Source organism: Denticeps clupeoides, chromosome 7 (genome assembly GCF_900700375.1).
Source record: "Denticeps clupeoides chromosome 7, fDenClu1.1, whole genome shotgun sequence".
Lineage (NCBI taxonomy): Eukaryota > Metazoa > Chordata > Actinopteri > Clupeiformes > Denticipitidae > Denticeps > Denticeps clupeoides.
Window position 1 is genome coordinate 8,106,947 of NC_041713.1, and position 16,340 is coordinate 8,123,286.

At 44.1% G+C, this 16,340-nt stretch overlaps 1 protein-coding gene across 1 annotated transcript in view; it reads right to left on the bottom strand.

Moving 5' to 3' along the window:
* Positions 1-2,162: 2,162 nt before the first annotated feature.
* mei1 (meiotic double-stranded break formation protein 1) overlaps positions 2,163-16,340 on the bottom strand; it is a 30,640-nt gene continuing 16,462 nt past the window's right edge. Inside the window, exons 22-31 of the mRNA XM_028985919.1 lie at positions 15,256-15,360; positions 11,404-11,514; positions 10,918-11,093; positions 9,559-9,643; positions 8,826-9,010; positions 7,851-7,932; positions 4,110-4,216; positions 3,539-3,670; positions 2,763-2,878; positions 2,163-2,229 (exon numbers count right to left, since the gene is read on the bottom strand). Of these exons, the coding sequence (XP_028841752.1) occupies positions 2,163-2,229; positions 2,763-2,878; positions 3,539-3,670; positions 4,110-4,216; positions 7,851-7,932; positions 8,826-9,010; positions 9,559-9,643; positions 10,918-11,093; positions 11,404-11,514; positions 15,256-15,360 (1,166 nt within the window). The remainder of the gene's footprint in view (positions 2,230-2,762; positions 2,879-3,538; positions 3,671-4,109; positions 4,217-7,850; positions 7,933-8,825; positions 9,011-9,558; positions 9,644-10,917; positions 11,094-11,403; positions 11,515-15,255; positions 15,361-16,340) is intronic.

The window sequence follows — 16,340 nt, forward strand, 5'->3', positions numbered from 1 at the left end:
GTGGTAGTAGCCTAGTGGGTAACACACTCGCCTGAACCTGAAGACCCACTTTCAAATCCCCGAGTAAGACACTTAACCCTAAGTTGCTCCAGGAAGACTGTCCCTGTAACTACTGATTGTAAGTCGCTCTGGATAAGGGCGTCTTATAAATGCCGTAAATGTAAATGGTGGCGTGTGACGTCTAGTGGCTAAAAGTAGTATTGCAATTTTTGCAGAAGTGGAGGTACTACAATACAATATGGAGCAATTAAGCCTTCTTCTAAAATGTGTTATTTTGATAAATAAACCATTGATTACTTGATCAAGTAACAAAATTCCATCTGCCTTTTCACTTTATGTACTAGGATATTTTTGAATGATGTACCAAAATAAGACATCACATTCCCTTCTTATGTTTGCATTTACATCATTTACTTTTACGGCATTTGGCAGACGCCCTTATCCAGAGCGACTTACAACGTGCTTAAGTTACCATCGATGAAGAGATCAATTCTGGTTCACCAGGACCCCAACAATGAATACATCTAGCAGTGGTGGCCTAGTGGTTAAGGAAGCGGCCCCGTAATCAGAAGGTTGCCAGTTCGAATCACGATCTGCCAAGGTACCACTGAGGTGCCACTGAGCAAAACACCGTCCCCACACACTGCTCCCCGGGCGCCTGTCATGGCTGCCCACTGCTCACTCAGGGTGATGGGTTAAATGCAGAGGACAAATTTCACTGTGTGCACTGTGTGCTGTGTATCACGTGTGACAATCACTTCACTTTCACTCATTTTATTCACTCTGTTGTAGTTTCTGTACACAAGTTCGACAAAAAGAAAATTACAATTTAATCTAAATATTCTTTAAAGAGGAAGGTCTTGAGCTGTCGTTTGAAGGTACTCAGTGACTGAGCTGTTCTGACCTCGAGGGGAAGTTCATTCCACCACCGAGGGGCCAAGATGGAGAAGAGTCTAGATGAATGTTTTCCTTTTACCTTCAGAGATGGAGGGACCAGGCAAGCAGTACTGGAGGCTCGGAGTATACGAGGTGCAGTGCGAGGTGTAATAAGGGCTGTGAGGTAGGATGGTGCTACTCCATGTTTGGCTTTGTAGGCCAGCATCAGTATTTTGAACCTGATGCGTGCAGCTACTGGGAGCCAGTGGAGGGAACGTAGCAGAGGGGTGGTATGGGAGAATTTGGGAAGGTTGAAGATTAGTCGTGCTGCTGCATTTTGTATTAGTTGTAGAGGTCGGGTGGTACATAGTGGTAGACCAGCTAGAAGGGAGTTACAGTAGTCCAGTCTTGAAATTACTAAGGACTGAACCAGTATCTGGGTGGCCTGGGTTATCAGATAAGGGCGGATTCGTCTGATATTGTAGAGAAGGAATCTACATGAGCAGGAAAGATTGCTGATGTGAGTTGAGAAGGAGAGTTGGTTGTCTATTGTTACGCCAAGGTTGTGGGCTGTTGCAGAAGGAGAGAGCTGCGAGTTGTCTAGGTAAATAGCAAGATCCTGATGTGGTGAAGAATCTGCTGGAATGAATATTAGTTCAGTTTTGGTGGGATTGAGTTGGAGGTGATGGGCTGCCATCCAAGACGAGATGTCGGTTAGACATGCAGAGATTTTGGAAGCAGCATGTAGGTCAGAGGGAGGAAAGGAGAAGAGGAGTTGTGTGTCGTCAGCATAGCAGTTACTATTGACATTTTCTGTGTAACTCATATGCTTCCCTGCTCTTTATGGTTTGTTGAGAACATGTTAATTAAAAAAGCAGCAGAGGCAGGAACCGCACTTGCAAGAAATCACACTTTCATAATAGAGTACAGGATGCACATGATGCACTTTTTAATCAGGGAAATAAGTGAAAAATTTAGGTTTGTTTTTTTATTATGATTTAAGAACAAGGCAAAAAATGTGTCTTTACTTACTTAACTGAAAAATGAATATTATATGTATTTAAATACATTTGTTAAATATGTTTCACTATTTATTTCAATTTACACTATTTGTTAATCATTCATGTTAATCTGCACGTTTTTTGATTTCAAAATCAAAAAACAACAACCGAGTGAAAAACTGGGAACTATACAATGCAACATTTTCCAGGTATAGTTACTTGTGAGTAAAAAAAAAAAAAAAAAACTTCTCTGAAAATAATTAAAAAAAAAAAAACCTTCTCTGACTATTTCCCAAGGGGCCCGGTGGTCAAAGAGAAGTGTGATGAGCAGACAGACAGCTCCCCCAGACGCCTAAGATGAAGAGGTTTAAGGAATAAGTGAGGCTGTGCCATGGCAGTAGTGATAAAATCAGTGTGGGATGCACGCTGAGAGACTTGGTACAAACATTCTTGATGAACTGAGGTGAATTGATCTCAGGTCCAGATTGTAACACTTATTGCTAATATTCGAAAAATATACGGGCTCTTTATACAAACAGCAATCAAGAAAGCAAGCAGGATAGTCTTCCAAGCTGGAGCTCAGAAACTCTTCTGAATGATACAGAAAAGGCAATGGAGCCAAAATTGTTAGGAGCCTCACCAAATTCCAGAGTCACTAGCTCTTCCAATCAGAATTCAAATATTAAACTGCTGATAATAATGTAAATGCAAAGAAAGGTAAACTGATGAGAAATGGAGGAGACTTAAACAAAAGAATATGTGGCCTGGGGTAGTTAGATTACTATGCAGCAGGCCCTTTATTATTATATCTTGTGTATTTCTGTAATTTCTGAAAACACTCATCATGTCATATCCTTACAAGCTATAATAACACTGCAAGGATACAAAATGGTATTTGATTGAACAGGGGATGTGGGACAGTGGTTTAGTGACTCCAGTAGAGTCTGAGCCCTCAATCTGAGCTGCTCTGAGGGGGGAGGAACTGCAACAGAGCACTCGAGCTGTTGGGAGAGAGGGGAGATCACTTTAGAGCCAGTGGAGGGAGAGAGCAAACTAGGGTAGGTTTTCATCCAGGGAAATGTGAATGAAGAACGACTTGACTTTTGCAGGAACAGACATCAGTCAGGAGACATAAGTACTTGTGGCAGAGAACATTCCCACAAGCACTGTAAAGCTGTCACCAGCTACTTATGCCTGTCAGAATGCCCTTGGCCTTACTGACCTCTGAGAAATGCCAGACATGAAAAAAAAAAACACGCAGCCTTTCACAAGTGCTTAAATGCAGCATCCAGAGAGCACTAGCATTACACTAAGCGCATTCATGACAAATAGGGGTAGCATGGATAAAACGGAAAGTGCGTCGTCCCGCCTGAAGGGCATCCTGGAGCTAGAGTGCCCAGCTGGTGTGTTCTTTCGCTGACTTATGTAAGCTTGGATAGCGGACACTTCAGAATACCACAGCAGTAGAGGAAAAGCTCAAAAGAAAACTGTTCAGTGCCTGTGTGAACTGTGATCGATATCTTCAGGTTTACTATGAACCAGAGGTTGGTCTAATGTACAAATACATTTCCTTGAATTCCCTTTATGTATAGTTATCATAATACATAAAGTGCTACTGGTATTCAGCACCAGTGTGTGTGTGTGTGTGTGTACATACATACCTGTGTGAGCAGCTCTCTGAGAGCCTGTGCTGTGCTCTGCTCCAGTTCCTTTACCCCTCTGCGCTCCACAGCACTAAACACCTTAGCCAGATCTGGATCCCACAACACTGAACTGCTACCAAACTGCATCAGCTACACACACACACACACACACACACACACACACACACGGATAAGTGCACATACGTAGACTCAAATACAGGTAGAGGACAGAATGAACACCTAGACCCACATGCACAAAACAACAAAAAAATCTTTCTATCTGTGTTGTTTTGTGCTTTTTTTTATCTTTTCAAGCAGCCAGCTGTATATGTGGTAATTACACAGTAATCAGGGCCACATTAGTGAGTAGAGCTGAATGAAGGGAACATTCTGGACTGTGCTAATGCACACTTGCTTCAGGGCTGTGTGTGTGTGTGTGTGTGTGTGTGTGTGTGTGTGCTTATGGATGAGCAGAAAGGAGGAGAGGAGAGGAGCAGAAACTGGTGGGGTGTGTGTTTGTGTGCCTGTGGACATTGAAATGTGAAGTGAAGGCTGTGTGGGGAAGTGTATGTGTCTGTGGGCTCCTCACCACTGTAAGCAGGCTCACTGTAGCTGGGTGCAGCAAGAGTCTGTCTCCAGAGCTGAGAAGGGAGTACAGCAGGAAACGACTCCAGGGCTGAGACACAACATGTTGGCCTACACACAGTCCAATGTTTTACATACACATATACACACAGTTTGTTTTGCTCTTGCACAAACACAAACAGTGCATCTGGAAAGTATTCACAGTGCATCACTTTTTTTTCTCAGAATTCTACACCTGTGTCAACACCTGTGTCGCTGTCGCTCAAAATTGATCTCATGTGCCTCCTGGTTCCCCTGATCATCTTTGAGATGTTTCTGCAGCTTAATTGGAGTCCACTTGTGGAAAAAACTGTTGATTGGACTTGATTTGGAAAGGCACACGCCTGTCTATATAAGGTCCCACAGTTGACAGTTCATGTCAGAGCACAAACCAAGCATGAAGTCAAAGGTATTGTCTATTGATATCTGAGACAGGATTGTCTCAAGGCTCAAATCTGGGGAAGGTTACAGAAAAACGTCTGCTGCCTTGAAGGTCCCAATGAGCACAGTGGCCTCCATCATCCGTAAGAGGAACAAGTTCAAAACCATCAGGATTCTTCCAAGAACTGGCCAGCAGATTAAACTGAGCAATCGGGGGAGCAGGGCCTTAGTCAGGGAGGTGACCGAAAACCCGATGGTCACTCTGTCAGAGGTCCTCTGTGGACAGAGGAGAATCTTCAAGAAGGACAACCATCTCTGTAGCAATGGGAATGGTAAAGTATGGTATAATAGAGTGGCCAGATGGAAGCCACTCCTTAGTAAAAGGAACATGGCAGTCTGCCTGGAATTAGCAAAAAGGCACCTGAAGGACTCTCAAACCATGAGTAACAAAATTTGCTGGTCTAATGAGAACTCTTTGGTTTGAATTCCAGGCGTCACGTTTGGCGGAAACCAGGCACCAGTCATCACCAGGCCAATACCATCCCTACAGACAAGCATGGTGGTGGCAGCATCATGCTGTGGGGATATTTTTCAGGAACTGGGAGACAAGTCAGGATAGAGGGAAAGATGACTGCAGCAATGCACAGAAACATCCTGGATGAAAACCTGCTCCAGTGCACTCTCAGACTGGAGTGATGGTTCATCTTTCAGCAGGACAACGACGCTAAGTATAGAGCCAAGATATCAAAGAAGTAGCTCCAGGACAACTCTATGAATGTCCTTGAGTGGCCCAGTCAGAGCCCAGATAACTGAACATCTCTGAAGAGATCGCTGACGCTTCCCATGTGTCAGGATTGACTGCAGCTGTGCTTATCACCGGTGGCCAATCCTGACGGCGCATAAAGGCCGGACATTTCCGCCCCTTCGGAAGGGACGTCATTTTCGTGGACGTTAGTGCACGTATGTGAATGTTCAAATTCAAATTCTAATTTTATTTGTCACATACACAGTCATACACGGTATGATGTGCAGTGAAATGCTTTCTGCAACTGCTACAGACCACAGTATTGCAAATGTTGCAAGTAAACAGTGAACCAATATGCAAATATTGCAAACATAACCAAGTATTACACTTTTACGTCTTTAACATAAAATATGTGTAACTGGTAGGGTGAAGGTGTGCAAATGAGTTACAGTTTTTTACAATGTTTAAGGAAGAAGAAAGAGCCATAAAAGCCATAAAAGAAAGAGCAGTAAGGGCAAAGTGATTATGTGCAAAGTGGTTTTGTGCAAAGTTTTGTGCAAAAGAGTCCGGAGTGATTAGAGGTGAAGTGCATGAGTTCTATGTACTCTTGATGTTGAGAGCTTGGACAGCCTGCGGGAAGAAGCTCCTCCTCATTCTCTCTGTGTTGGACTTCAGGGAGCGAAAGCGCTTCCCTGATCGCAGCAGAGAGAAGAGTCCATTGTTGGGGTGGGTGAGGTCCTTCACTATCTTCCTGGCCCTGGTGCAGCACCGTTTGCTGTAGATAGATTGAAGGTCAGGGAGCTTGGTACGGATGATTCGTTCGGCTGATCGAACCACCCTCTGTAGGGCTCGCCTGTCCTTCATGGTGCTGTTCCCGAACCAGGTTGAGATATTTCCCGTCAGGATGCTCTCTATGGTGCAGGAGTAGAAGTTCCTGAGCACCTTGGAGGGCAGTCTGAAGTCTCTCAGGCGTCTGAGGTGGTAGAGACGCTGCCGGGCCTTTTTCACCACGGTGTTGATGTGACAGGACCATGACAGGTCCTGCGTGATGTTAACACCGAGGTAACGGAAGCTGTCCACTCTCTCCACTGGGCTCCTGTTGATGACAGGGGTCTGGTAGGTCCTCTCCTGCTTTGTACTGAAGTCCACTATTAACTCCTTTGTCTTGCTGACGTTCAGGTGGAGATTGTTCCTCTGGCACCAGTTCGCCAGATTTCCAACCTCCTCCAGGTAGGCCGTCTCATCGTTGTCAGAGATCAGGCCCACCACGACAGTGTCGTCAGCAAACTTGATGATGGTGGTGGAGTTAGTAGTGGCTGTACAGTCATGGGTGTACAGGGAGTACAGCAGGGGGCTCAAAACACAGCCCTGGGGGCTCCAGTGCTGAGAGTGATGGAGGCTGAGACATGTCCACCCATCCTTACTGCCTGTGGTCTCCCGGTTAAGAAGTTGGAGATCCACTGACAGAGAGATGAGCTGAGTCCCAGGTGCTCCAGCTTGGTGGTGAGTGTGGAAGGGATTATTGTGTTAAATGCTGAACTGTAGTCAATGAAGAGCATTTTAACAAAATTTCCCTTCCGAGTGTCCAGGTGGGTGAGTGCAGTATGGAGGAGATGTGATATGGCGTCATCCGTGGACCGGTTGGGACGGTATGCAAACTGTAGTGGGTCGAGTGTATCTGGTAGTGAAGAAATGATGAAGTCTCTGACCAGCCGTTCAAAGATCTTCATCACTACTGAGGTGAGGGCTACAGGGCGGTAGTCGTTGAGGGAGGCAGGATGGGTTTTCTTGGGGACCGGAACGATGATGGACTCCTTGAAGCATGTGGGGATCACCGACTGAGATAGAGAGAGGTTGAATATCTCTGTAAACACAGGTGCTAGCTGGTCCGCGCAGGCTCTGAGGATTCTTCCCGAGATGCCGTCTGGTCCTGCTGCCTTCCTGGTGTTCACTCTCTTGAAGGCTCTCCTCACATCATGGTGTATTTTCAGTTCTGGCAATCGCCACATGCCTGCGGGCTCGTTTACGTTCTTTATTGTAGTTAAATTGTTTTTGGCCACCGCGCCATTCTTTATTTGTGTTTATTGTTTGTTTAATAATAAAACCCGTTCCCAGCATGTCAGACCTCTGCGCTTCCTTCCCCCGTAAGTCCGTAGTCGTGACACCATTCAACATGATTGAGAGGTGCTGCGAAAGAGGAATGGGTGAAACTGGCCAAGGATAGGTGTGACAAGCTTGTGGCAACATATTCAAAAAGACTTGAGTCTGTAATTGCTGCCAAAGGTGCATCAACAAAGTATTTGGCAAAGGCTCTGAATACTTATGTATATGTGATTTCTCAGTTTTTACTTTTAATAAATTTGCTGAAACCTCAAGAAAACTTTTTTCATGTTGTCATTATGGGGTGTTGTGTGTAGGGAAAAACAAAACTAATCAATTTTGGAATAAGGATGTAACATAACAAAATACATTAAAATTATGTACTGTATTCACAAATGTGGTAGCTGTAATAACTGATTTTTTTCACAGAAATGAGTAGGAAGATCAGTCTTTTCTGAATTTAAATTGTATTTTTCTTACCTATAGTAGGACACCTTCTTTGCAGAAAGCCCATAAGAGATTTTAGACAGTTTGCCGATACACAGAGTAGCATCTCCTGTTTCTGAAGCACACAAGCATAGAAATTCAAATTCACCCACACATGCACCACACCACCACACACACATACACACAATTCGAGACAGTAGACTAGGGATTGGGAATAAGATGTATGGAAAGAAAGAGTCTAAGAAAGGCCTGTTTAATAAAACATGATTTTCCCTGACTGAGCAGAACCAAAAATACTCAAGTAGGCCAGACAGTTACTCTGTCCAGAACCACTGAGTGCTCTGAACAGTTCTAGAGTTCTGCTACAGAGACCACGAAAGACACATACACACAAACTGTAAACAAAACAACTGATAAAAACAATTAAAGTGTCAAAGTGGAGTGTAATAAAAAATCCTGGCCCTTTAACAAGGGTGTGTATACTATACAGTATAAATCCACAGATGTTTGTGACCATCATCCTAGGGTTACTCATTCTTTCTAAGAGTGTCTTTGGGGAGCTTTTCAAAACCAAATGAGCCTGTTTCTCAAAGGTAATGATCGTTGTTGAGCTTTTAAAGGCTATAAAATGCCTGAATGATCTACAGCAGATAACTGTTACACAGAAAAGGCTTGAAATTGTTCCATATCCTTAAGTACAAAGCCATTTACTCTCCAAATAATGTATAATTTATGTAAATCTGTGTATTTGTGCAGTCAAGCCAAGTGCTGGTAGAAACTGTCTATTTTTGTCACCATAACCCCAATCCTGACAGGATTAGATGAAGTCCACAACTGATCTCAGATCAGCGTAAAAAGCCCTTTGGAAACCGCTGGCATTATAAGAGAACCAGACAATGCATTAGCCTGTTCCAAGGATTAGTACTGAGCAAGCTTCAGAGGACATCATTACAGGACAGACAGAAAGACAAAGCAACACCAGACAGAGTAATGGCTGGGTTGTTTGACCTGGAGAAGGAGACTGTGGAGAGCAGTGGTGAGTGTGAGCGTCCCACGAATGCCCAGCGGGTAGAGTGCACTGTCAGAGGGTTTTAAGGGACGTTCACAGCCTAAAGCCATCCCTTCTTCCAGCCAGAGCACCGGGGAACCCAAATCCACATCCAGCAGGGACTGGAGCAGCCTCAGGATACAAGCTAGGGAGGGGGGTTGGGGGAAGGGATAGAAGACAGAGAATGTTTTTATGATATAAATGGCATTATTTTTAAACTCAGTAATGCAAGATGGTCCAATGCAAATCCTATGTTATTTGTCATGTCAGTGAAAATGAATTAAATTAAAATTAATGGAAGCAAACTGAATAGGGAGATAAGTGGAAGACTGATGGAAGAAAAGTAAAAGAAATTACAACGTAGTAGGCAGATAAATGAGTAATGGTGGATGTGAAAAAAGAGGTTGGGAAAGGACAGAATGAAAAAAAGAGAGTAAAAGTGACATATGTGACATTCTTCACTAGACTAGAGCCAGGACTACAGGTAGATTTTAGCTCAAATTAGTCTAACATCATTTGAGGTTAGAGCTTTTATAAACTGCAGGAGATGGGTTTTGGGGATGGTGCTAATGGGAGAAAAGGTGGCAGTGATTCTTTAGTTAAACAGCAAGGCATGATTTGAATTAAACAGCCTTTCTCTGGCTGGAGCGGACTGGATAAATGGGTGAAGTACAGAGTCAGTGAGTCTTTTACCAAGAGAGAGGCTGTCCATCTTCCTCTTGCTGCAAGACAGCAGCTGCACCATCCGACCCAAGTCAAGGTGGATGCGTTTCTGGACCTGGAAATTGACACGGGATCAGTTTAAAATCTGGTCCTTAGTTAAAATCACCACTACAGTCTGAGTTCCCAGCTCTCCGGGGCTGCAGACAGCTTGCCCTGTTGTCTTATTGACATTCTGCAGGAGTGAGCCTGTGAGGGCTGCTGAGATCTCAGTGCAGACGGATCTCTTCTCTGAGGGCGGTGGGAGTACTGAGAGCTGACGAGAACAGAACAGGCTGCTAAAGATTTTGCACTACAGCTCGTTCATGCAGTGTGTTGTATGGAAAGAGTTTTACTAGACAAACTTGGTCATGTTAATTTTACAAAATAACGGTACCTTAGGTTATAAAAAGACCACAACCACAGATTTGTTTCAATTAATGAAGAGTAATAAAAAGAGTGATTTTTACAATTGCCTACAAATCAGGTTTACAATTTACAACTTTAGCATCTTCTTGCACACTTTGCTTTGGGTTCTATACTGTGTTTCTTTTCCTCACAAACCATCCAGCTTCGAATCAGATTTCAGTTACACCTTGGTCTGATTCTGAGCTCTTAATTATAGGTTATCAAACTATTTAAGACTCCACAGAAACCTTGGTTTGCTGCTAACTGATGCCTTTTGCACAGCATCTACAACAGTAGCAGGGTATGCTTTATTTTCTGCTTTGCTGCAAACTTGAAAGCAGCCATGTTCAATATGTCTTTGCAACTTCAATGCACATGAGGCAATATCTCTCTCCAACTCCACATGACAACGCTATATCACTTTGATTTTGCTGAGAGAATCCCTTCTCTGCTTTTACCCTTGACATGGGCAAAGCTTTCAGCCAGTAGGTGAAATTATAAATGCAGCACATTGCAAACTGTTGCAAAGGTAAAAAAAAAACCCTTAGACCTTCTATGATGACTGCAATCATACCTTGTCATGTATGCTTAGCATTAAAGTGGTGTGCTTAGGGATAACCTACACAATAGGTGTTTTTTTTTTTTTTTTTTTTACATTTTTACTGTTTTAATTGATGTTATTATATAAAATATTGCCTTAGTGATAGTAATGGCTTGTTTGTAAATGAGAAACAATGAATATGTCACATATGAAAAATGAAAGACAAAATTGTTCAGAGCATATATGACAGTGGTTCCCAACCTGAGGCTTGGAAATGGAGATGTTGGGAACCACTGGTATATGGCATGTGTATGTAAGTGTGTTTGTATTTGACTGTATATATCCGTCATGGATTAATTTGTGTTTGAAGTGTGAATAGTATGTGTTTATATGTGTGTGGATACCTGTGCTTTGTGCTGATGCTGCAGGGTGATGAGGGAGGAAAGAAACAGATGACAGCAGCACAGCAGAGCTGAGAGTGGAGACATGGAGGACATGGACAAGGAGGAGGAGGAAGAGTGGTCCACCACTGCCTGAACCTGATCCATCAATCCAGAGTTACACAGAAGCATGGAGACAGCTGAGGTAGAATTAAAGACAGAAGGGGAAAAATGGGAAGAAAATGAAAGACAGAGAGATACAAACAAATAGAGAAAAACATCCATTAACACATACAATGCCATAACATATCAGGATGATTACAGTGCAAGGGCATTTTAATAAGCGCTTTTAGTGGTGCTAGAGAATGTCAGTTTGAGTGTGTGAGTGTTGTAACGTGAGTCAAGGTTGAACAGTTCATGGCGGCCTTTGTGTGGCAGCATGTGTATTGAAGAAGTGTTCAACTTCAGCTAGTATGCATGTGGGTGGCGGGAAAATGGTGTGAATCTCACCTCTGTCAGTGCAGTGTGGGGGACAGAGGGCAAGGCAGCAGTACAGGTAGTTGATTGCTGGCAAAAGAGCCTCAATACAATTGGCTCTCACCTTTCCTGCAAGGTTACTCACTGTGTATACAAGATAAACATCAAAAGTTCTTGCATCAGGCTCAATGATTTAAACACTGAGATAAACTCATTAACTGATTTATGGTCACTGTCACTATGAAGAACATTAAATCAGTCACAACAATCGTTAATGACAACAAACAACTCCTTGTGAATTCTGTGTGACTTTACAATTTTGTCCAGTCATGACAACCTTTCTGCAAATTTGACCAATAGACAGAATTTCTTGTATATTTCATTGTCAAAGCAGACAGTGAACAACACACATGCACACAAACAATAAGTTCCAATCAAAATGCTGGCTAAAATGTTATTGAAATAACCTAATGGCTATTCATTTTAACATGATAATTTATGTATACTTCCATATGTGTTTCAAATGTATTCAAAATGTTTATCGGCCAATTGGTATTGGTCCACCAGATGTACGGAAATCACACTGTGCACTGTGCCGTTTTACACTCACTGATGCAACATTATTAAAACATTAAAACTCCTAAAACATTACAACATAAATGGCAATCAGAGGTGTGACCAGAGCTCTGATGCATAGCTTTTGGTGTTACAAAGAATGGAACATATATGCCGTTTTAATTAAAGAATGAACTGTGAGCAGTGGAAGAGGCACTAACGGATATTGCCCTAATTGAAAAATCTGGAAAGCATCAAGTGTTTTCATGTATTTTTTTTCCAATAGAAAGACAGAGCATTTTGCAGGGTGGGCACGGCTTGCCTATGATTGTAATGTTTGATTTATTGTTCCCTTGCAGTTTTTTGAAGCAACAGTTATAGCTTGACTAATAAATCTGAATAATGTCCTAGTATACAAGCATGTAAGAAGAATGTATGACTGATGAGTGTCTGACTACTACATCATGCCCCTTTCAGCTTACACCCTTTCTGGTTGCCATCACATCACAACGCAAAAACACAGACACAATTCAGCAAACAAATTGGGCAGTGAACTGGCCATCACCCTGGACAATGTGCTTTGCAACAAGCACAGGCTCACTGCTGCCGTCACCACCACAGCCACCATCACTGTTGCTGAGCCCATGGAGATCACCAGCATGGGGAATATGCTTGCACTGTAGGGAGGTTGTCACGAGCATGGCCATTGCCTGGTGTGTGCCCGAATGGAGGAGGAAGTGAAGAGATCATAAGAGAAAACTTTTATACATTTGACTCCCAAAAAAGTTGCCACAGACCAATCAAGATTGTCCTTGTCTTTTTCGTCATGACACCTCAAGCTTTTTGACACCTCTTGTTTGGGAAAGGTCACAGCTTGACAAAGATACTGTCACGTCCATGCGGGAATGACGCGGCGGGTGAACGTAGAGGAGGACGAGGAGTGACGAGGAACGAAGAATGAAGGACGCTTTCACCTGACATCACGGAACAGGGGTTTAATTGGTGAATCACAGGACAGGGGAGACATCCGAGACGAAGACACTGGTGAACATAGAACATAACTTCAAAGACCTGACAGCGGACAGAAACGAACAGGGCAGCTTTATACAATTAACACAGGTGAAAATGATTAGGGAACATTACACAGGACAACAATGAAACTCCGGTCCGGATCCTGATCCTGACCCGGACCAGAGTAACCCCCATTTCGGACCGGATCCTGACAGAATCCCCCCTTTTATGGCACGACACCTGGCGGGCCAGACGGAGCAGTCCATGAAGGAGGGGGGAAAAGTCCATACACAGAGTCTGAATGGTTCGAGTGGACAGGAGGAATCGAACGGAGTCGATTCGCAAACCAGAAAGGATGAGATGAACAGAGAGGAATGATAAATGACTGAATGAATGAATTAATGGTCCAGTATTCCAGATGGACGAGCTGCGGATGTCCAGCGCAGACGGCTTCGGGCCAGTTTGGTACCGGCACCTCGTCCGCCATCCGCATGCGTCCGCCGCTCCCTGTCAGTCTCCGGCTCGCCCCGCTGAATGGCCGCTCCTCACCTTCAACGCCGCCAGACACGGGACTGAGAGGCAGGGGTCGGGACCCTGCTGAACATGAAGCCATGGAAGGCCAGGGACAAGGAAGCTGGCGGCGTCCTCCCGGCGAGTCGCGGCTCCTCCGATCAGCGGGGGCTGCGTCAGGTGGCGTCCAAATGTGGGTCAGGTCTTTCTGTCACGTCCATGCGGGAATGACGCGGCGGGTGAACGTAGAGGAGGACGAGGAGTGACGAGGAACGAAGAATGAAGGACGCTTTCACCTGACATCACGGAACAGGGGTTTAATTGGTGAATCACAGGACAGGGGAGACATCCGAGACGAAGACACTGGTGAACATAGAACATAACTTCAAAGACCTGACAGCGGACAGAAACGAACAGGGCAGCTTTATACAATTAACACAGGTGAAACCGATTAGGGAACATTACACAGGACAACAATGAAACTCCGGTCCGGATCCTGATCCTGACCCGGACCAGAGTAACCCCCATTTCGGACCGGATCCTGACAGAATCCCCCCTTTTATGGCACGACACCTGGCGGGCCAGACGGAGCAGTCCATGAAGGAGGGGGGAAAAGTCCATACACAGAGTCTGAATGGTTCGAGTGGACAGGAGGAATCGAACGGAGTCGATTCGCAAACCAGAAAGGATGAGATGAACAGAGAGGAATGATAAATGACTGAATGAATGAATTAATGGTCCAGTATTCCAGATGGACGAGCGGCGGATGTCCAGCGCAGACGGCTTCGGGCCAGTTTGGTACCGGCACCTCGTCCGCCATCCGCATGCGTCCGCCGCTCCCTGTCAGTCTCCGGCTCGCCCCGCTGAATGGCCGCTCCTCACCTTCAACGCCGCCAGACACGGGACTGAGAGGCAGGGGTCGGGACCCTGCTGAACATGAAGCCATGGAAGGCCAGGGACAAGGAAGCTGGCGGCGTCCTCCCGGCGAGTCGCGGCTCCTCCGATCAGCGGGGCTGCGTCAGGTGGCGTCCAAATGTGGGTCAGGTCTTTCTGTCACGTCCATGCGGGAATGACGCGGCGGGTGAACGTAGAGGAGGACGAGGAGTGACGAGGAACGAAGAATGAAGGACGCTTTCACCTGACATCACGGAACAGGGGTTTAATTGGTGAATCACAGGACAGGGGAGACATCCGAGACGAAGACACTGGTGAACATAGAACATAACTTCAAAGACCTGACAGCGGACAGAAACGAACAGGGCAGCTTTATACAATTAACACAGGTGAAACCGATTAGGGAACATTACACAGGACAACAATGAAACTCCGGTCCGGATCCTGATCCTGACCCGGACCAGAGTAACCCCCATTTCGGACCGGATCCTGACAGATACAGGCAGGTGTCCTTCACGAAAGACAAAAGCACAAAATACCATGGGCCTGGGATTTCCCATCTTCCCACTTTGGACACCAAGGACCTCCCATTCCACACAGGCCACATTGCGATGGACTTTGTTACGGTCCTTTCCTGCTTGGGGGGGGGGCAATCATATGGGAGGAAACCACCACAGACCACCACAGCTACAAACCTGGGGACAGAGTATGGCTGTCCACTTGGGACTTCCATTTCCGCCCGCCCTGCCAGAACCAATCAGATCCAATACCTGGTCACATTACCACAGCAGCATTTGCACATTGTTACTCTGCACCTTCATGACTTGTTTCACAGTTTTTTTTTTGCATTGTCTATATTGTTATTCTGTTATTCTTGCACTGCCAGTGTTAGGGTTAGGGTTGAAGTAGTCTCACCGTGGTACAACAATTTGAAGTCTGTGCCGTCCATTTCCTGTTCTGTTGAGACACCTGTCTGCATCAGACACAACAGCTGAAAAACCAGGGAGAGACTGGCTGGAACTGGAGAGAAGGGAATTTTTTTTAATGAATTTCTTTATCAAACACACACAATTTAATGAAAAGACAGAGAGATACAGAGACAATAAAGCCCTCATCTGAAAATACTACATATTATATAACAATAGAATCTCAAATTCTGACTGGCTTGGAGTTACCCTGTAACCCAAATTTCTTTCTGTTTTAAGTACATTACCCTGTAGAGAATACTGTATATAATTAATGTGACAGTTCAAAGTTATTCATGTGCAAGTAATGACTTTGGTCAGGTCAGGAAGTGTAAATTGACCCAAAGGCACAAATGGTAAAATAAGAGAGTACATTGGAATAAAAAAAAAATGGTTTGTGCTGGTAGAGAAAAGTAATTTGGCATGATAACACTACATTCTTGAGACTTCATTATTAAACCTGCTATAAAATCACACCTTTCTTGATGTTTTTGCAAGGGATTTTTTTCTGATAGGAAAATGTATTATTCTTTTTGAACTAACATTTCTTTGTGCTTTTTCTTTCATAAAACTGTAATAGTTAATTCAATGAATCACTCATTCATTCACTGGGTCATTAACAAAATTAAAATACAAATGTGTATAAATGCAAAGATTTAAGTTAAATTCATGGATAAGTTTTCAAATCTTTCGATTCTACTAGTGGGTGATTCTGAAGCTGTGACTATCCACAGCAACATGCTGTTCCTAAAAAGTGAAATCTGTGGTCTTTTATCTGTTATTTGAAAGACGTGTTTCTTTCTTATGTGTGGGAGAATATCCAGGACTGTGCTATTTTTTGCTCTGATTGCTATGACCCTTTCTGTGAACCTGAAGCCAGAGGTTAGTGTTCTCAGTATCAATATACTATACTTCACTGCCTTAGATTTTGTGGTGAGTGAGTGGGTGAAATTGGCATTTTATACTTCACACAAATAAAATGCTAAAACCTCCATAAAGTTCTTTGAACTGGCTTCTTGGTTGCACAACATATAT